At 39.4% G+C, this 22,120-nt stretch overlaps 1 protein-coding gene across 2 annotated transcripts in view; it reads right to left on the bottom strand.

Annotated features, from left to right (window-relative positions):
- The window catches only part of STK11 (serine/threonine kinase 11), a 34,806-nt gene that overhangs the window by 7,478 nt on the left and 5,208 nt on the right, over positions 1-22,120 (bottom strand). For both annotated transcript variants that reach the window (XM_075205866.1, XM_075205874.1), the window contains exons 6-7: positions 21,973-22,100; positions 12,588-12,645 (exon numbers count right to left, since the gene is read on the bottom strand). In XM_075205866.1, coding sequence (XP_075061967.1) covers positions 12,588-12,645; positions 21,973-22,100 — 186 coding nt within the window. The remainder of the gene's footprint in view (positions 1-12,587; positions 12,646-21,972; positions 22,101-22,120) is intronic.

A 22,120-nucleotide genomic window follows, 5' to 3' on the forward strand; every position in this document is an offset into this window, starting at 1 on the left:
TCTCATCTATGCTCAGGCTTCTAACCCCAAATGCCTTTTTAACACATTTAAATGTCTTCTCAATCCTCCCACTCCAAATCCTCCGACTATCACCAGTGCCCAGGATCTTGCTTCCTATTTCAAGGACAAAATAGATAAGATCAGACTTGAAATGGTATCATCTCCCTCGACAAGCAATCAGATCAATTCCTTTGTAGCACCCGCTGACACTCTCTCTTCATTTGATTCCACAAATGAAGAGGAAGTTTCTACTCTCTTCTCATCTTCCTACTCTACCTCCTGTCCTCTTGATCCCATTCCATTACAAAATAGTAGGTCCCTGTCTCATGTGCTCATTCCACCACTAACTAAAATCTGTAATCTGTTTCTACTGATATATTTTTCCATCACTATTCAAGCATGCATTGATTACTCCCATTTTAAAAAAACAAAATTCTGACCCAAACACGCTCTCAAATTACCACCCCACCTCTCAGCTCCCATGCCCCTCCAAGCTTCTTGAGAGAATTGCCTACACTCTCGCCTCACACACTTTCTTACAGCAAACAACCTAGTGGATCATCTTCAGTCAGGCTTTCGCTCTCAACACTCCACAGAGACTGCGCTGACCAAGGTTGTCAATGATTTGATCACAGCAAAAAGTAAAAGCCATTACTCTCTTCTAATTCTCCTGGATCTCTCTGCTGCATTTGACACTGTTGACCACTCTCTCCTCATACAAATGCTACAATCCCTAGGTCTTGAAGGCACTGTCCTATCCTGGCTCTCATCCTACCTATCTAATCGCTCCTTCAGTGTTAATTTCTTTGGATCCACCTCTGCTCCACTTTCTTTATCAGTTGGAGTACCACAAGGCTCAGTCCTAGGTCCTCTGCTATTCTCTATCTACACCACTTCTCTTGGAAAACTAAAAAGCCCTTTGGATTTCAGTATCATCTCTATGTGGATGATACATAAATCTATCAAACCTCTCCTGATCTTTCACCATCTGTGTTGTCTCACGTTACAGACAGACTTTCTGCCATTTCATCGTGGATGTCTTCGCACCAACTCAAACTCAATCTTTCAAATACTGAATTAATAATATTCCCACCCAAAAACAGAAGCTTCCTGCCTGACATTTCTATTTCTGTTGAGAACATGACCATAAATCCCACCCCGAAAGCTCGCTGCCTAGGTGTAATTCTTGACTCACAACTATAATTTATTCCCCACATCGACTCTATATCTAAATCATGTTACATACATCTAAAGATTATGTCCAGAATACGCACATATCTCACACAAGACACCGCAAAAACCTTAATTCATTCACTCATCATCTCCCGTATCGACTATTGCAATATCCTCTTTACTGGTCTTCCCAAAATAAGACTTCAACCCCTGCAATCTATTTTGCATGCAGCGGCTAGATTGATTTTCCTTGCAAACCGTTCTTCCTCTGCTGAGCCACTCTGTCAGTCTCTACATTTTCTACTTACATACAAGGCAGTCAACAAAATTGCACAGACATACATCTCCTCACTTGTATCAAAATATCTCCCAACTAGACACCTCCGTTCTGCACAAGATCTGCGTCTCTCTTCTACTCTCATCACATCCTCCCATTCCCGGTTACAGGAATTTTTTCGGGCTGCATCCACTTTGAGGAATTCCCTCCCTCGCACAGCAAGACTTTCCTCTAGTCTTCAAACTTTCAAGTTTTCTCTGAAACCCCACCTCTTCAGGCAAGCTCATGATATTCCTCAACCACCATCTTAATCTCCCTAGATTACCCTATTACCACCCTCTACTCAGCTAACACAAAACAACCCTCTTACCAACATTGCTACACACAGAGCCCACTCAATACTTTTACCTTTGCATTCTAGCTGGTCCAGTGTGCAATATGATGTAGCACATGCCCTTGTGTTTCAAACTCCCATTGTCCTATAGATTGTAAGCTTGCGAGCAGTAAAAGTAAATAAATCAAGTGGCTCCAGCGACAATTTTAAAAGCACTAAAAAACAACTAGAGTCTCTAGAGATGGGGCTTTCTGGTTAAGCGCATCATCCAAAGAAACAACTCTACACACGCCTGGGAAATTTGGATCCAAGATATGGCTATCTCCAGGGCACGTATCCGAAAATATAGGTCAAAATCTGATAAAAACTGGCATGGTTCTGTTGGATCTCCATTTCTTTCCTGACTGCTTGATGAATCCAAAATAATTTCAAATGACACTCTTCCTCTGTGCCCACCCCTGTGGAGAGGCACAGTTCTCGTAAGTGGCAGTCGCTCACTGTCACTTTCAGTGTTATCTCGTTCGAGGGCTCTCTATTAATCCTATGCGCTTAGTTTTGACTGTTTACAGTTGCCCTCCAGGTGTTTTGATATACTTGCTGAAGAGGGCCTTCATATGTGTGTGCTTGTGTAAACTTGATTTCTCATTTCTCTCAGGGGTTTTTTACTTCTTAATTTTCAATGCTCACTTTTTTCCCCCTCTATCAACACACAGATTAGGTTGCTATAGGTTGAAAAAGTGTATATATTTTTTTTATTGTTTATTTTATTTCTATTATATATGTATTAACTAAACTAAAACCAATGTATCAGAAAATATATTAACTGTGTGTAGTGCGATGTTTAAAACCACACGCTAGGATTGTCTCCTATACAGCATATAGTATAATTAAGTGCATTATAATATGTCCTAAATATTCTACAATAATCCTTAGTTGTTAGGTTTACAACTTGTTGTACAGCAATTTATAAATTAATTGTCTTTTAACATTATTTCTCTCCACATTATACTTGTAGGGCCTGAGTCATTACTGAGAACAAAGCATAAAAAAGAGCAAGTTTGCACCTTGGCAAAACCATGTTGTATTGGAGGGGGAATATTAAAATGTGGGGACAAATTTCTAGTTGGAGTAGGGCATGTCCTAGATCAACTTTATTTTTTTTTTTAAATCTGTTTATTTTCGCCAACAACAGGAACATAAAGTGAAAAACAATTGGCATTAGATATTGAACTAAATAAAAAATGACATTATTGCATATAATTTATATAGCTAGAAAATAGAGTCTATATATGTGCTACTTGATATATTCGTAGAGTAGGACGCATGTTCCAAAGAAACTTATTGCAATAGTGAAATACAGTAAATTGGCGTCTGACAGGTAATAGTTAGAACAAAGATGCAGTGCTCGCACAAGGAAAGGAACCTGCCTCATCAAATATAACATTATTACAATAAGAATGAACAGTATCAAATTGTATGTATGTATCTTAATATTACATGAGGGGGTGCACTACCAACATAAACAGCTAGCATGGATAAGGAAAAAATTAGTTGGGTTTCTCAGAACACTATAGGGCACTCCAGTTCATTGATGTGTAAAGATAATGACACATAAATTTATACGTATCAGGGCCGAAGCCTTTATTAAGAAATTATGGGCGAAATATAGGAATAAAAAGAAGCGAAAAGAAATGAAAAAATACAGTTAAAATCTGTTAGCCCTTCCGTGACTGCAGCAATCAATATAGCTAGTAAGAATTTTAAATCGGTATAAATGATCAGATATTCCACTGACATAAGCCTATTTACCACTGAAACATCGGGGACATTAGGTGATTAATAAAGATAAGTATTGAAACCAGACTAACACTGTGGGTAGAGGATACAGATACTTAGAATCAACTACTGATGGTTTGTGTCTAATATTGTTACATGTCCAATATCAACATGAGAGTTCAGAATCAGAAATATGTTTCTGTATTATGTGGTTACACCGATCACCCTTATCCAGCTCTTTGTATTTGTAGCTATTATATAGACTCTGTCTTAAAAAGATGTAAGCTGACTATAAAGAGTTAGTATAATGCGCTACACAGAGACTCCCATCATAGCAGCTGCATGAATTACAGCCATTGGAGACACCCGGCGGTAATGCCTGGATTGGAATCTAATCCCGGAATCCAGGCTGGGAAAAGTACAATGTTGTTGGATTTTTGTATTTAAAATGTAGGAAAGGGGAAGGGAAAGGGAGTGGTAAGGGAAGAGAAGATATATGTCTATCTAGGGCGGGGTGATCTGCATCGCTACCGCTCCAGGGGGTAAAAGAGACAATACTTTGGGAGAAGAAAAGAGAAAAATACTTAAATGTCAATAAGTGAGGAAGTGGTCAGGTAATGGAGTGTGAGAAAATGTGTACCATGAATCCCATGTCTTATGAAAGTTTAAAACCTTATCATTTAAGAGGTTTGTAATGTACTCCATCAACACTATACACCACACCCGAGAGATCAACACCTGGAGGCATGGAGGGGATGAGGATTTCCAATCTGCAGCAATTTGTAAGCGGGTAGCTGCACAGACGTGTTGTACAAGTTTGTCCCTATGTTTATCAATGGTTTTCCCCGGAGAGCAAAGCAGCATGACCAGGGAGTCGAGGATTATGTCCATGTCCAGGATATGAGTAAGTAGCGCAGTTACCTGTCGCCGCAAAGTTGAGATGTGAGGGCATTGCCACCAAATATGGTAAAAGGTCCCCACTCCTCCGCGCACTCTCCAGCAGCGATCGGAAGTGCCCGGATAAAGTCTGTAATCGTGTGGGAACCAGATACCAACGTGTGTAAACTGTGTTTTCCTTAATTGAGGTGTTAATTGATACCTTACATATCCTGAGCCTCAGCTTGGACCAACCCTCCTTGTTCAGTCTTCTGTCACAATCCCATGTTGTCTCAAACCGTTCCAAGGTCTCAGTGGTCGATGATAAGATATCATAGTATATGAGGGGCACCAATCCTGGGAAACCCACTCTGTGCATGCAAAACTTCTCAAAGGATGTAGGTTTCCGGAATTTGGAGAATTTTCATTGGGCCTGGATAAGCCCTCTGATTTGAATATAGGAGAAATGCAAGGAAGACGGGAGGCCTGCTCTTTCACCAAGATCAGAAAATGTGCATGGAGCATATTCCCCCGAGATGTGTTGGAATTGGGTTATACCTGCTCTTTGCCAGGGTGTGATATATGAGATTGAATTTCCTGAAGGAAATGCCGGATGGTGCCAAAGTGGAGTAAGAGGTGAATGGAATGTAGAGATGTCCGTCTTCTTCCTGATAAGTTTGTCCCATATATTTAGCTTGAATTGTATATTGGGGTGACAGTATACCGAGGCTGGTCTCTGGGTACATGGGAGCCAGGGAAGGTATTGTACAATGTGGTCAGGTGTTAGGAAAAAAAAGAGATGGGTAGATTTAGAGAATGCACTGAGGTCGTATGCCAGGAGATAATGTGGCTGAGGTTGACCGCCTGGTAGTAACTTTATAAAATCGGTAGCCCGTACCCCCCAGATACAGCCGGTTTGGCTAAACAGGTGTGTCGAAGTCTAGGTTTTTTACTGTGCCACACGAATTCTCCACATATCTGTTGTAGGGAGAGTCCTCGGAACAGAGATCGGGAGCGTTTGAAATAGGTATAAAACCTTTCAGGACATTCATTTTTATCACGTTTATTCTACCAAACCACAAGATGTAGAGGGGATCCCATTTGATTAAGTCCCTTTTAATTGTGTCTAAAAGTGGGATATAGTTAGTTTGGAAAAGTGTGTTGTATTCCTGGTGATGAGTATCCCTAGGTAACAGAGATTTGGGGCGCCATTGAAAGGCAAATTTAGTCTCGAGTTTAATCCCTGGAGGACAAGGGCCTCCGATTTAGAATTATTAATTTTATAATTTGAAACTGAGCCATATTCCGCCAGCTCCTTAAGCAAGTTGGGAAGTGAGATTATGAGGTTGGAGAGTGTTAATAAGACATCATCCGCAAATAAGGACAGTTTAAAATGGCAAGGTCCTATTTGAATCCCCAGAATATCTGGATTCCGGCGAATTGCAGCTGCTAGGGGTTCTATACAAAGGGTGTAGAGGGCATCCCTGTCTTGTACCGTTTCTTAAGGAGAAGGCAGAAGACAGTAACCCATTGAATAGCAGTGAGAAAGGCTCCTTGGAAGCCAAAGTGTCTAAGTGTGTGGAACATAAAGGACCACGAAAGCCTGTCAAAGGCATTCTCCGCGTCTAGAGCTAGGATGACCGAGGAAACTTTATTTTTGTTGATGTGTGCGATGATGGCTATGGTTCTCCTTAGTATTGTCCATGGCTTGTCTGGTGGGAACAAAGTCTACCTGGTCGGGAAAAATTAAAGATGTTAGGTGGGAGTTTAGATGAGTAGCTAATACCTTGGCAAATAGTTTTATATCTGCATTGAGAAGTCAGATTGGGCGATAATTGGTGCAACACGTCGGGTCCTTGTTTGGTTTTGGAATTAATACTATAGTAGAACGTGTGGTTTAGTTATAGAATGTCCCTCCCTGCATTATGTGGTTATACATCGAAGTTAGTTGTGGTATTAGTTCTTTGGAAAAGATCTTATAATATGACATCATAAATCCCTCAGGGCCTGGAGCCTTAGAGCTCTTCTGGGATTTGAGGACCAATGTTACTTCTTCCGTGATCTCACAGTTGAGGGCGGTTATCTGCGGTGGGAAAGCCTGGGTAGGGAGCATTTATCCAGATAGGTGTTTATCATCTGGGCTTCTGGGTCTGAGGTAGACTGTGTGGGGTGGAGGATGTACAGCACCTCGTAATAGGAACGGAATGTGTTGTTGATAACTCTTGGGTCAAAAAGACAAGGCTCCTTTTTTAGCCCTAATTGAGGGAATGGCCTGCGAGGCGCGTTTTGCCCTAAACCTGTCGGCCAGTATTCTATCCGCCTTGTCTCCCCATTCATAAACTGTCTGCTTTAACCTAAGCTGATGTTCCGTTCGCTCTGAATGCATCGTTTGGCTCTCTCCTGATTTTTTGTATACTTTGAAATAGCGTGTGGCAATGAGTATGCTTGTGTAGAGTTTTGAGATCTCTGAGTTGGTCAGACAATTTATGGAGTGTCAGAGAGTGTTCTTTTTTTCCACCTGGAAGCAAATTGAATAATCTCCCCCCGTATAACTTCCTTAAGGGTCTCCCAAATTGTGGACATAGGGACATCCGGATCAGAATTTAACGTGAAGTGCTGTATGATGGAGGCCGAAACGGTCTGCTTGAATTGGGATAGTTTAAGGAGTGTCTCATTCAGTTTCCACAAGGTCCGTCCCCGAGGGTTTTGAAGGAGGTTGATCATCAGTGAAAGGATGGAGTGGTCAGACCATGTTTTTGGTATGATGTTCGCCGAAGTAATGTACCGAACCGATACGCGAGTAGGATTTATGTAGGAAGGAATAAAACGTGTAATCCCAGGAGGTTGGATACAGTGCACACCAGATATCAAAGAGACCAGCCTCAATTATAGGGTATAATTTTGACATGGGTGGAGGTTTTTCCAGCTACAGCCAGGCACCCCTAGTTTTAACTTGAATGGTTAAATTTCTTCCCTTAAATGTTCAGGGTCTGAACTCACCCAATAAAAAGACGCTTAGCTCTAGTCTTCTTTTAGATATATATAGCGGATTTTATTATGCTGCAAGAGACTCTTTTTTTTCGGATTGACTCCCCCTCTCTTTAAAGATAACCATTTTACCTGTTTCACTGCTAATGGACCACTCAAGCGTAATGGAGTAGCCATTTTAGTCAGCACAAAAATATTTCACACTCAAATCCAAAATAGCAGACAAATTCCTGTAGATTTGTAATCTTAATAGGGTCAGTTGAAAATAAATTGGTGACTATTGTTTCTATTTATGCCCCAAATTCTTGCCGTTTTAAGATATGATACCTTTCTTGTGTTTATCAATTTCGTGGAATGCATGTCATTTTGGGAGACCTTAATATCGTGGCACATCCCAAATTTGACAGAGCCACACAACAGCATCCCCTCTCTACTCCTGATCCCATAAGCCCTTCAATGGTATTTGTGAAACTTCTAGCAGAGTATGGCTTAAAGACCATAAACATATTTCTCTTTCGTCCATAATTACTATTCATATAATGATTTTATTCTTTCCAACAAATGAACTATAAAAAGGTACTATTCGCATCAAGATTCGCGCAATGACGTGGTCTGACCATGCTCCACTGCTATGCACCTGGCAGCCGACGAACGAACACACACACACACACACACACACACACACACACACCTACCTACCTATTCCCTAGGCCTTGGCATTTGCCAAATTACTTGTTAACTCTACTAGAAGCTTAAATTACTCATGAAACTAGGGGCCTTGATTAAACCTCTGCTCATGTAGGGAATGCAGAGATATATTCCGTAGTCTGCCAGAACCCAGAGTAGCACTAACAGAAAGCAAATAGAAATGGGACTGCAGTCTGTGCCAGAATATGGCACTGAAACTCGCAGCTGTATGAATCTGGAACCATTGGTGAAGAGCTCAACCCCAGCACACTGTGCTGGAACCCACTACTGGGAACTCAGAAGGATGCAACCCACAAAAACTCAGAACAGAATAAAGCTGGAAACAAGAACTCAGAACTGAAACCAGGAGTAGAAAACTCTGGACTACGAGCTAGCTACAGGCACACAGATTTGGAACCCACACACAGATTTGCAGAACTGGAAATAAGCCCTCAGACTTAGAGCTAGCCCTAGCTACAAGACTCAAGATAACGGCAGAACACCAGGCTACTGCAGAGTGGAAGTGCTGTAGGAAACCCAGAGGTTTGGCAGTATGGAATGGAGATCCTTGAAGAAGATAGAAATGTCTTTAGGAGTCAGAGATGCAGAGGCACCACTTGCAGACAACAGTTACTTTTTGTAAGCTGAGCACTTGATGGGAAACAGGCACTTTGGGAAAAATACAGCGTTCTCGAGGAGAGACAGACCCTTTTGTAAATGCAGAGTATATATCAGGAACAGAGCTGGAACAAACTGAAGCCTGGAGCTAGGGAACAATCCTCATAAGAAAGTATGTTGTTCTGGCAATGAGCTGAACTCAGGAGCTGGTTTAAATAGGCTCCCAGTGCCTATTGGTGGCACAGGTCATGTAAGTGCAGCTGCTGGAGTCTGGATGGACTGAAAAGATCACATGAAAGAATCCAATATGGCTGCACCCATGCAGCATAACAAACGGGAACGGTTTGTTTACAAGTGGTAATAAGAGTGCTCAGGAATGCCACAGGTGGCCAGGAGAGGCCCAGATGGCAGTCAGTCACATTTATGACATCCGTTGGTGTCATCTGAGATACTATTGCATTGTCAAACTAATTGTCCAGAATACACCTCTATATTTAATTTTCGGTCCTCTTTGAAAAGCAGTGAGGTAGAGAGTAGCTATCCAGATGGGTTCCAGACTAAAGCAAACTAATATAAAGATTCAAAAGGAGTTGAAAACCAAACTCAAAAGCCTTGAATCTCAAAATAAATCTCACACTTCTCACAATCTAGTCTAGTCTAAACTTGCACAGGTGAGAAGCACAGTGCAAAAGCTGCTTATGACACATACTCAAAATGCTCTGACTAGACAGACAGAAATGCAATGTGTCAGATAACAGAGCTGGTAGACTGTTAGCTAGAAAACGGAGATGGCACCAAACTAAAAATAGAATAAAACATCTCCTTAATGAAAAGGAGATGAAAGAATCTAATCCTTGCAATATTATATATCTGCTAGATACTATACCAATTTATATAATTTGAAAGACAGTTACTCCTCAGCCTCGAGATAATGATGTTCCAAACTGAACAAAATCTTGAACAACTATTTAATGCAGTTACGGAGAGGGGGAGCTGTCCGGCGGAAATGCTGGCGTCCCAAATGTAACCATACCCAAACCACCATTGCTTTACTCAATAACACTGTTAAAGCATACACAAAACTTATGGCGAACAGACTTAACCTTAAGTTGATGCACCCTGACCAGGTGAGCCTTGTAAGAGGAAGCCAGGCCTCTGCTAATACAATACGGGTCATCAATATAATTTAACAAGTCACAAAGGCGCAGAAAGAGTTGTTGGTGTTTTCTCTTGACGCAGAGAAAGCAGTAGACAGATTACTATATGCAACAGGTCCTACTTCATTTTTGCTTCCACGACCACATCTTAAGCATAAGTCTAGCCCAATACATTGGTCTCTCTACCAAGGTGTTTAGTAATGGCTTTCTATCAGATAGCTTCACAATCACTAATGGCATTAAGCTAGGTACACACCACAGAATTTTCCACCAAATTTTTATGCCGATCGATTTTACATGTGATCGATGTTCCGATCGCTCGGTCCATGGACTGCATACACACTAGTCTTGTTTAGGACGATAAAGGGAAGAGCGGACGTCCCTTTAGCGACTTTTTACAGCCATGTTGTCGTGAGCAATGACTGTAATTTCGTACTCACTGTTGTGGATCGGTCGGAAGTTTATACACACTACACAACGGAAACGAGATTGGAACGTAAATATTAAACGGTACGACCAACCAAATGAGGCGACAATCGTCCATTTGGGCAGACTGTCGACCATCGTGTCACTACACACACTGACCCGACTTTTGAACGAGCGTCGTATGTCCGCTGATTGAGCCGATTATTGGACGAAAACCGTGTAGTGTGTACCCAGCTTTAGACAGCAGTGTCTCCTGTCCCCACTTAATTTTATATTGGCTATTGAACATTTAGCAGCAACAGTTAGACTTCCCCATTGTTTCCTGGGTGTTGTTTTGAATAACACTTTGAATAAATTATGTTTGTTTGTGAACGATTTCTTACTTTTTTGTTACTGACCCGAAGACCTCGTTGCCTTTTATAGGATTTTAGACTCGTAAAGCAAGGTCTATTACTACAAGTCCAAGGGCCTTTCACTAGTCATGTTAAACTTCTGCCCTATCTTACATTGGGATACAGATTACGTCAAATTTTGACGATATTCTTGGCTCAAATTTTTCTACCTTAATACTACAACTTACCAACCTTACAACTTGCAGCATTTAAAATGATGTTATTACCAAAAATTATATATATTTTTCACACATTACACTTCCTTTTACCAAAGACTCTCTTAACCAAACTTCACTCCATTATTTCTTCTTACATCTGAAAAAACAAACCCCCACGTATAGCTTATGCCAAAATGTCCACCCATAAACAGCGAGGTGGCTTAGCTCTCCCAAACCTTAGTATCAGGAAGTATCCCTCTTATCCCAACTAAGAGATTGGTCCTTCATCCCACACCACCAGAAACCATGGGTTGACTTAGAGAGCATTTAATTAATATTTTCCTCTATAGTATTTGCTCTGGGTGGCCAAAGCCTGGAGGCCATTTAATGCTCTTTTACCTAAACTGACCAGAGATTCATTTAGTGGGCTGGGACAATGTAACAGCAGTGAATTTAGGTATTGCCATCCCTACCAAAAATCTGTCTTTAAAAGCACTGACCAAGTTGATCCCTGATATTAACTTTAACACCTGGCGAGCCAACAGCAATACTACTCTTAATTCTCTATTCAACTTGGACAGTCTGCTTTCCTTTATGCAACTCGGGGATCAGTTCCATCTTCCTGCCTTTATAAACACAGTTTATGACGAGGGTCGATTTAAAGGAGATACTAAAGTGGGCATCACAGTCTGGTATAAATTTACGTCTAGTCAACACATCTCAGAAATCAACTGTCCAAATGCAATGAGAAGTAGATCTCCACTTGAAACTTTTCATTAGAGCAAAGGGAAGCCATTTTCTTGCATTTTACTGCATGTCCAAGTGCCTCAATCACACAGAAATGCAATTAATAGGTCATACCTCACCCCTGCTAGACTCCACAAAATGAGGACTACTCAGTCGAAATGTTGGCATCATTGTAATTCAGTGGAAGACATTCTTCATATCATTTTCTAGCTGCCCGGTTATTCAACCTCTATAGACACAAGTCTTTGACCTCGCCAGTAAAGTTACTAGTCAAATACTTCCTCCCTCACTTGAAATGGCACTTCTACACCATTTCCCTTCGCAAGTCCAAATCAGCACTAGATAAATGACTGGTCATATTTTAATTGCAGATAGGGCTAATACAGTTCAATCTTAGAAATCTCCTACTCGCCCCCTCTTCATAGGAGTTATCTCCAAGGTCCAATTTAGTTTGGAGACGGAAACACTGTATTAACCTACTCTACTGGAGCATCATCCCCATTAATGAAATAGTTTGACTGGCATAAAGGTAAGGTATCCCCTCAAGTCCGACCTAGCCTCACCATACTACAATCATCCCAAAATCTCATAGAAAGCCCCCCAACCCACCCAGGCTTCAACCTCTATAATTGTACAGCGATACCTTTAGAATATTGCTATCATCATTTGCCTTTTTATGCTTTGTGTTCGCAACGAAGAATATATCATGTTCTTATCCCACTATGTACCACTCTCCATGTCTTTTTTTTCCCCTGTACCCACACCCCCTCCTTTTGCTATCTCCCACCACTGCCATAGATGATTATAAAGATCAAAAACTCAAATAGCAAAATAAAAAAAAAGTATATTAGTTATTTCCCAGTAAAATTGCTAGGACTACACTGGCCATGTCTCTGTTAGAAGTCCACCAATCTGTACAAAGCCTGTTTATATAGGGGTAGCACAGATACAATTATTGGTGCAATAGCTTTAACTCACTTGTGCCGACGAATCTGTTGTATTGAAAACCTCTTGGTAGGGTCATATTCCAGCATTCCTAGAGGGATATAAATAATGAATAACTTGTTTGCATCAATAAAAATTCACACTATCAGTAGAAGGAAAAATACTCTGCACAGAATAGATGACTGGAGACGGAAAAAAGAAACATAACATTAGATTAAACTGCTCAAATAACCCTGTGGACAGACAGGTTTGTAGGACTCAACCTACAATAAATAAATAGAAATCCTATTACATCACACCAGTACCTTACCATCGGATTTATACAATTGCTCGGTCCAACTGCCCTACTTTGTGACCAAATTTCCACACAACTGGTGGACTAAATAGCATTAATCCAGTTGTTTAACGGGCGGGATGAATGAATGCTACATGGAGGTGCACACCCCCTCTGCCAAGATTTAATCATCAGCTTAACCAACATACTCAAAACATGTATTCAGGTGAAATATAATAAAGGTTTCTTATTTATTTATTTTACTTTAAAATTATATTTTAAATTGACATTTGCAAGCCACAATGTGCATGTAGCAGTAGAACAAGTAAAATAAAAATACATCTGAAATCACATTTGCAATCTTTTGCCAGCTTTCCTTTATAGACTGGAGATGGTGGGGCTTTACCTAGTTTCTGCAATTATAAATTTCTAAGTAGCCAAGAAATCTACCAAGAAGGAGGTATAAGAAAAACAAAGCTCCAATATTTGATTACATTTTCCTCCCCTATTGTTTAAATAGTGAGTATTTTTTCTATGCCATCCATAAAGCATATGTTATTTTTAAATGCTTGGATGCTTTTTCTGACAATACACTTTGCAACATGCAATAATTGAAGTACTAATTTACTCAAGGCTCTTATTAAGATTAGGAATTGGTAAACATAAGAGGGGCTGGTCAAGGATATAAGTGAATATTTATTTGCAATATATCTTACAGCGGAGTTTGAATTTCCCACCAGAAGGTATGGATTTTGGGGCAAGGTCAAAAAACGTGGAAGAAATCTACTGTTTTTTCATGTTTAACGCCAACATAACAATATAGCAGGACCCAGTACTATGTTGTATATATTGTAGGATTTCCCCTAATTAACCCCTTCAGTGAAAAGGGGTTAATTAGTGGGACCAATCCTCCACATATGCCTCCAAAGTGTCATGGTCGAGCCGCACTCATTCTTAGTATTCATGGTGTTAAACACCTAACTGGAACACACACAGTTCCTGTACTGGAGGAACAGCGAGCGTGTCTTGCAGGAGGAAGAGGTAGCACGCAACAACGTCACTGTGCAGGCCAGAGCTCAGCCTTACACTACAGGAAAATAAATAAATAAATAATCTGTAGAGCCAGTCCATGGGGGGAATGCAATAAAAGTGTGCCATCTCCCCCATCATGGCACCTACGCAAACTCTTGTTCATCCCTGATGATAACACCCTACACTACAGAAAGCATTAAAAAGTCCAGAAATTGGAGTGCAGGGAGGTTTGCAAAGCAAATATCTCTCCCATTCTGGCTTCAATAAACTCATGGGGTTTTCAAAATGCAATTCTTTTGGGCTACACATTTTATGCATCTCTTTTAAAATAATGCAAACAAACAAAAAAATAATTATATATATATATATATATATATATATATATATATATATATATATATATATATATATATATATATATATATATATATAATTATTTATCAAGTGCAGTTTTTCTTATGAAAACCTATGGTTTTTTTGGAAAGGTGGATTGATGTCAAGGCAAAAAAACAACGTATTTCTTGGAGGCATTTAGAAAAAAAAAATATAAATAAATAAATACAAAGACAAAAACACAAACAAAAAAATCCAAAACCAAAACATTAATTTGCTTATAGTTCACTTTCTTGCACTTTTGTATAAAAAACCCCCAAAACAAAACGAAGAAACAAAAACACTTTTTTGGTACTGCATAAACAAATGACAGATATTGATAATGGAATGTGACCAGGCCTAAAAAGTGAAAATAAGCTCTGCACAAGGGTGAGAAAAGCTTCAGCTTGCCCTGTAGCGGGCAAATCTGAGCTTGTCTCTATCTTGCTTCATTAATGTTTGGTGCTTAGAAGATCTCACACTAGTAGTAAGTGATCTGAATATCTTGCCCCTTGGGATTGTATGTAGAAAGGAATGTACCTGCAAATATTCAAAAAAACTTCGGTAGAGAGGTATTATACCTTTCAGATTATTATTATTTATAATAAGCTAACAAGTGCCATGAGGTCCCATCTATAAAATGGTATGCTATTTTCAGCCTCAATCTCAACTCCCTCCAAGAATGGGATGGTGTGTTAAATAGTCCTGGTGGAAAATATGTACTATGGCAGATCAAGTTAATTTAATTTTTTTTCAACATACCTATTTCAGAGCAGAATTTGAATATAGTGTTCAGATCAGTTAAAATTCTACTCTTAAGACCCTTAAAATGGATAAAATGAGGTCACCGAGAAACTCTCAATCTGCACCCAACCCAATGTTCCAGGTGTTAAACTAAGCCATAGACGGACTCTAATGAGTAACGCAATAGTATTTCTTAATCTAATCAAGGCCACTACGAGGGTCATTGATCAGATGCAAATGATAAATAGCAGAAATACCCCAGCTATAATCCTCTCATTTGATGCGAAAAAGGTTTTTGACAGGATTTCAAAGATATTTATGATCCAAACTTTGAAGGCCTCTGGGATCTCTGTAGACTTTAACAGGTATTCAAGCCATATATTCAAACTCTACCGTTAACGCAATGATTAATTGCACCCCGTGAGACAGTTCTGATAAATAATTGAACTAGGCAAGGTTGCCCCCTGCCCCCCTTGATTTTTGCCCTGGTGATAGAACCTCTAGCAGTGACTATCAGAGCCTTCACAAGTGTCCATGGAGAGGAGGTAGGTGACGCTATTTTCAAAATATTCCTATTTGCAGACATATTTATTTCCCCTAACCAGCCTCAGATCACATTATCATTCCTGTATAAATTCCTTGCTGCTTCTTCAAGTTGGAGTCCATGCTGCTACACGTTCACCTCTGATTAAGGACCATCTTGCAGCTTTAAACGCAAATGGCAAACTAACAAAATCATGCATTTATCCATATCTACTACGACCACATATAATGAAGATACTCTCTGAAATAAAGTGAAACCTCTTGAAGAATGTTTATAATATTGTGGTGAAGCAAAATTGTTGCAATTAAAATACAATTCCAAGCATCTATGTTTTTCCAGACTTTGCATGTCAAGGTGCCATATACAATGTTCAACAATAGTCAAGGCCTTTCCTTTTGTAAAGTGTCACCTATTTCCCTTAAAAAGAATTCGCCTCCAATACCATGTCTGTAAGAGAATGATTTATTCTTTACATAACTTAACTTGAGCTCTAAATTAAGTCCCAGGGATGTCAGAAGAGGGACCTGGAAAAAGACCTATGACTGACTTCCAGGTGGAGATGGCTAACAGGAGGATGAGGAGAGAAGGGATAGTCTATAGCTCAGTCTCAACCCTTAACAGAAACGAAAAAAAACAAACAAAAAAAAAAAAAACGGCCCACAAACTTAATTGTAGGTGGTACTATGTCCTGGACTATCCAACATATTTGCTACAGTTAATCCTGTATGCTGGAGGAATTGTGGCTACATGAAAACATCACATATCCACATAGAACTTCAGTTTAGGATAAATCTTAATTCATTGGTGGAATGCCTATTCCTAAAGACCTGTGGATTTTTCTTTAATCTTGTACACCACACATTTAAGATAGTATATTCGCAAAAAAATAATGGCGGGACGAAACTAAGTTGTGGACAGTATTAATACCTAGTCACTTCACTCTTGCCTCCCAAAATGACAGTTTAGAAGTCAAGGTAAGTGGGGAACAGTTTCCGATGAACCCACATGCAAATGTGAATATAAGAATTAAGCTGGGTACACAGCCATGCACAGTGTTCTCCCCAGACAATTTTGCCAGCCAGGTAGCATTAAAAAGCACCCAGTTCTTTCCTGTATGTGTCACTTATGCTTTCATATAATAAAAATTTTGAGTTTAAAAAAAACAAACAAAAAAAACTAACAAAACACCCAGGTGGCATTAAGAAGTTGCCGGGTGGGAGCAATTGTAATACTTTGCAATAATATTGAAAAATGTTGGAGATTTTTGCCCACACCTGCCAGGACTGGTGGCAGTGCTCTAGCACACCCTTATGGATGTAGTGCTCACATAGTGCATGTTCTAATAGGAGAAACAATATTTATTCTATTATAATAGGACTCTGTTGGACTCCAAAGAGCTGGGTGGTAAGTAAAACCAACCAGGTGGAGCACCCAGGGAATAGGTGTTGGGGAGAACTCTGATGCAATTATCTTGCAGATCACACAACAATACAGGACCGTTTGGTCAGATATTGCAAGAGTGTACGCTCCGACAATCATGTTTTATCCTACCAACACACATCGCATCTGTTGATTTCGTTTTATAAAACTTCCTAAAAATTATGATCAATGATGGAATGTCTTTTCAGCGAATGGTCATGAGAAATCTAGCTCACAGATCTGAAGTTAAATGGTGTAGGTGTATACGCATGAATCGTCATGCTCATCGGAACTTTCAATTGTTGGTGAAATTGTTAGAGACATTGGATAGCTGTGTACTCTGCTTTACAGTACAATGTCACATATAATAATCTAGTCTAGAATGGAAGAGATGAATTACAAAAATACATTGTTGAAGCTATGCATCAGTTATTTAAACATCACACTTTTCATCTGCTTTTGTGGTTACTGTTCGCATAGTGAACCCAGAACAACAAACTGCTGAATTGTGCAAAATTTACTACAGCCAATACAAACCTGCAGATGATGCAGTGCAATAACACTATTAACACAATAAAACTATTGTTGTTTTAGTTGTTTTTTTCTTGAAGTGCCACAAAGATAGTCAAGAAATGGAAAGAGGATTAAAGTGAACAACAAGATGAACTAGACATATAGTTTGAAGCTTCAACCCCCCCCCCCCCCCAAAAAAAACCCCCACGAAAAACAAAAACCTCAGGGTAGCTATCTTAAACCTCTGAAGCCAGGCATAATTCAGCCCACCCTAAATATATGAATCCAATCTCCAAGCATTCTCAGAAATGCACATTGGGCATATTCCAACATTTTGCTTACCCCCTTTAGTTCCCTCCTCTTTTCTAGACCATTCTGTCTCACCGAAACAGACAAGCTTATCAACCTTCAAAGAACTCCACTTGAAATTAAAATTCACTGTAATAGCCAAGATCTCAGCCTGTGGTACAAGTGTGTGCCAAAGGTGTACCTGTGTTAGATTTAAGGGGTACATCAGCCTGTTAACTACAACTGAGACTAATGTTTATATATATATTTATTGTTAAAGAAAGAAAAACCCCCAAAAAACTCCATACAAAACTAATGGGTATTTCTAAAACCTGATAAAATGTCTAATGAGTGCCAAGGTATTGTATTCAAAATAAAGGATTATAAAAATAACTCAGAGAAATGGAGAACATTGGATACACTTAAAAACACTATTCGGTACCATCACACAGGTGGTATTTACATATTTAAAAAAAAAAAAAAAAGTATTTAGCAACTCTATTATAATACCTCCAAAACCAAGCTAGAAGGGGGTGGGGAGATTAGTGGGCAAGGGGGTTCAGATAACTAGCATAATTCCAATTCTGAGATACCCCACTGATTAATCTTGTGTTCTGCTTACACGTCTGCCCAAGTATTAAGGTTTAAGCAGTGCTTTAAATTCAAAATTATTCTGCCTCTTTCAGCAAGAAAACTGACCATTTATCAAGTACCAGTGGGGGGAGAATCTTTCTATGGCGAAGGTGCAAAACTCAGTTCTGCACAGTGGGGGAGGACAGCGTTACGGAACAGACATAGCTCTTAAGGGGTTGTGTAGATGCCAACGCCTGCTGTCCACTTTTTGTCCTCGCCATTACCAATGCTATTTCCAACACAATTTAATTTTCACTAATTCATGCTTAATATTATGAAGTTAAGTACTGGTGCTATCAATAAATAGTGGGTTAATAAATTACAAGTAATCAAGGTATTTCTTCTTGTTACTACAATTTCATCCATCAAAAATGTGCAGAATTTAATTTATAGGTAAATATTAAATTATTAAAGAAACCCATTTACATTCCACAAGTGTACGCGTTTCTCTCTCCAGCCACTGCAATTCTAGGCTCTCCTCATTCCCAGCTACGACGCCCACACATAAACTCGCAGCTCTGCACCACTGAATGGAGGTTTACATTAATAACCACTGTGGAGTTTGCTATGAATGAAAAGACGTCAGAGCTGCTCCTGGACAGACTGAGGAGGGGGTGTTTGAGCGCATATTAAACACTCAGGTAAACCATGTCATGATGAGGTAGCACCACACACTGTGCACAAGAGGTATTGCAAAAGACCCCATCCACGCTTTACATATACAGCTGTAACATATTTGTTGTATTGCTGCTGTGTGGGACAGAACCCCTGCCCAAAGTAAAAACAAACAAACAAGAAAAACAAAATCAGCTATAAACAAAATAGAAACAGGAGAGTGTAATGGTGTATTTCTACAAACCTCCAACTTAATGCAACAAAATATAACTCTATATATTTTCTTGAAATAATATTTCCTTGCCGGGAGAAAAACAAACAAACATGTAAAACCACTAAGCTCCTTTCTCATAAACTTCCACTACTTTTAAATTTCACCAACTGCTGATTTTTTTTACTTCACTCATTGTCCTACAGACTGTAAGCTTGTGAGCAAGGCCCCCTTATCTCTCCGTCTGCCTGTAATACTGTGTTTGTTCCCAATTGTAAAGCACTACGGAATATGCTAGCACTATGTCAATAAATAAGTCATTCTATATTTGCTAGAGACAAACTACCACAATATTTCTGAATGATAGATTTTAAAAGAACAAGAATTGGTCAATTATTCTGTTTGTACACTCCCCTCCCCTACTGTTTTCTTCAGTTCTTAATGTCTCAAAATCTCAGCCCTTTCTGATGTACTGTCCTTCATTACAGGTCTTGTAGATTATTAAAACAAGAACTCAAATTTTGCATAATTGCCTTGAACTGTACATGCTGATATACAGCAGTGAGGTTTAATGCTACCATTTTTATACAGAATTTCATTAGACAGCTTTCTGCTCTTACATAACCTTTTCTTTCTTCAATCAGTCCTATGCACGCACCATACTATTCATTATCTCTTCCTGTTTGGGTGTACAATACACACATTACATGGACAAAAGTATGTGGACACCTCTTCTAATTAGTGTTTGGCTGTTTAAGCAGCACAGCCATTGACAATAGGTGCATAAAACAAAGTATAAAGCCATGCAATCTCCATAGCCAGACATTAGTAGTAGAACGGTCGTACTAAAGAGCTCAGTGACTTTCAACTTGGCATTGTCATAAGATGCCACCTTCTCAACAGGTCAGTATGTCACTTTCTGCACTGATAGAGTTGCCCTCATCAACTGTAGCTGTGGTTATTGTGAAGTGAAAACATCTAGCAGCAACAACAGTTCAGCTGCGTAGCGTTAGGCCACACAAGCTCACGGCATGGGACCATCAAGTGCTGAAGGCCTGGCCAACCTGTGGCTCTCCAGGTGTTGTGAAATAGTATGCTGGGGCTTGTAGTTTCACAACACCTGGAGAGACATAGGTTAGTCAAGCCTGAAATAATCTGTCCTCAGCTGCGACACTCACTACTAAAGTTTAACAACTGCCTCTGGAAGCAATGTCAGCACAATATCTGTTCATTCAGAGCTTTATGGATTGGGTTTCCATGTTCGAGCAGTAGCACAGACAAACATCAGATCAACATGTGCAATACCAAACGTCAAATTAATTGATATAAAGCACACCTCTATTGGACTCTGGAGCAGTGGAAATGCTATAACTATCTGGCAGTCTGATGGAAGAATCCGGGTTTGGCGAAAGCAAAGAGAATGTTTCCTTCCTGAATGTGTAATGCCACCTGTAAAGGTTTTGTGGTTGTGTTTGGTTTATTGTGGAGGAGCAATAATGCTATTTGGCTGCTTATCATCTTTTGGCCTGGGCGTCTTAGTTCTAGTGAAAGGGAACCTTAATGCTGGAGCATACAATGACATTCAAGAAAATTGTTTGCTTCCAACTTTGCAGCAACAATTTGGGGAATGCCCTTTCCTGTTTCAGCATGTCAATGTCCCTGTGCTCAAGGCAAGGTCCATCATAAATGGTTTCTTGACTCCATATTACTGCTCATGGTTTGGGAATTGGATATTCAACAAGCACACATGAATTGATGCTCAGGATGTCCATATATTTTTGGGCATGCAGTGTGATAGAGATAGATATATATATTTATATATATATATATATATATATATATATATATATATATATATATATATATATAATCTATAATATAAATGTCTAGTGGCGTGTGTTAGTCTGTCTGTGTGTGTGTGTGTGTGTGGAAAAAATAAAACCAAGCTGCAGCGCCACCTGCTGGGCGAATTTATACACTGACCTACTAAATTCTTAGGGGCATATTCAATTCCGATCCGATGTAACGCGGAAAATGCGCAGTACTGCCGGTAATACGGTACCGCAATAACGCGGATTAGGTTCGCGGCCGTTCCGGCGCGATCCCGCGGATCGGGATCGGAATTGAATATGCCCCTTAGTGTGTGTGGAAAGAAAAATTCAGAAAGGGCTGAAATTTGGTATACTAAGATGTTTTTAATTTGTTAATTTAATTTGTTAATTGTTAAAAGTGTTTATAAAGATTTAAAAAAAAAAATATATATATTTCTTGAAGGAGAAGTGACAGTGGGGAATGGTTGGTGGTTGAGGCCTGGGCTATGGCCCAAATGCATGACAAGAACCTTTTTAACACCTTAAGTAGCTTGATTTGACTGGAATGCATGAGTATCATGCACGGGTTAATATATATATATATATTTTTATTATTTTATTTCAGTCTCCCCCTTCAACAGTCAACATCTTTGCATATTAGTGACTTTCCATCATTATTATTCTCTAAACCAATCTGCCCACATTTTTAATTTTCTCAACCTCTGAACCCAGATCATGCCCTCTCTTTTACTGACTGTTCTACTCCTTCACCTTCAACATTTTTTTTTTTTTAAATCTACTTTACTCATTTAAATTTATTGTGCCCATCCTATACAAACTTCTATTTTTCACGTAATTTTCACATATTTCATATATGTATCATCCAAAAACAAGTTTACTCTCTCCATCTCAATAATTCAACATTTCAATTTCCTTATTTTATCCATTTAGCAACATCTTACCTCTCAGCAGGTCAGAGAGCAGTGGACCGCAGTCCTCCGGAATGGAGTAGTCTCCCTTTCCAATATTCTCAAACAGTTTGTATATATTGTCCCCTTCAAAGGGGTACAGCCCAGTAGTGATATTATACCTGTGCATTGAAAGACTGCA

This window comes from Mixophyes fleayi, chromosome 1 (genome assembly GCF_038048845.1).
Source record: "Mixophyes fleayi isolate aMixFle1 chromosome 1, aMixFle1.hap1, whole genome shotgun sequence".
Taxonomy (NCBI): Eukaryota; Metazoa; Chordata; class Amphibia; order Anura; family Limnodynastidae; genus Mixophyes; species Mixophyes fleayi.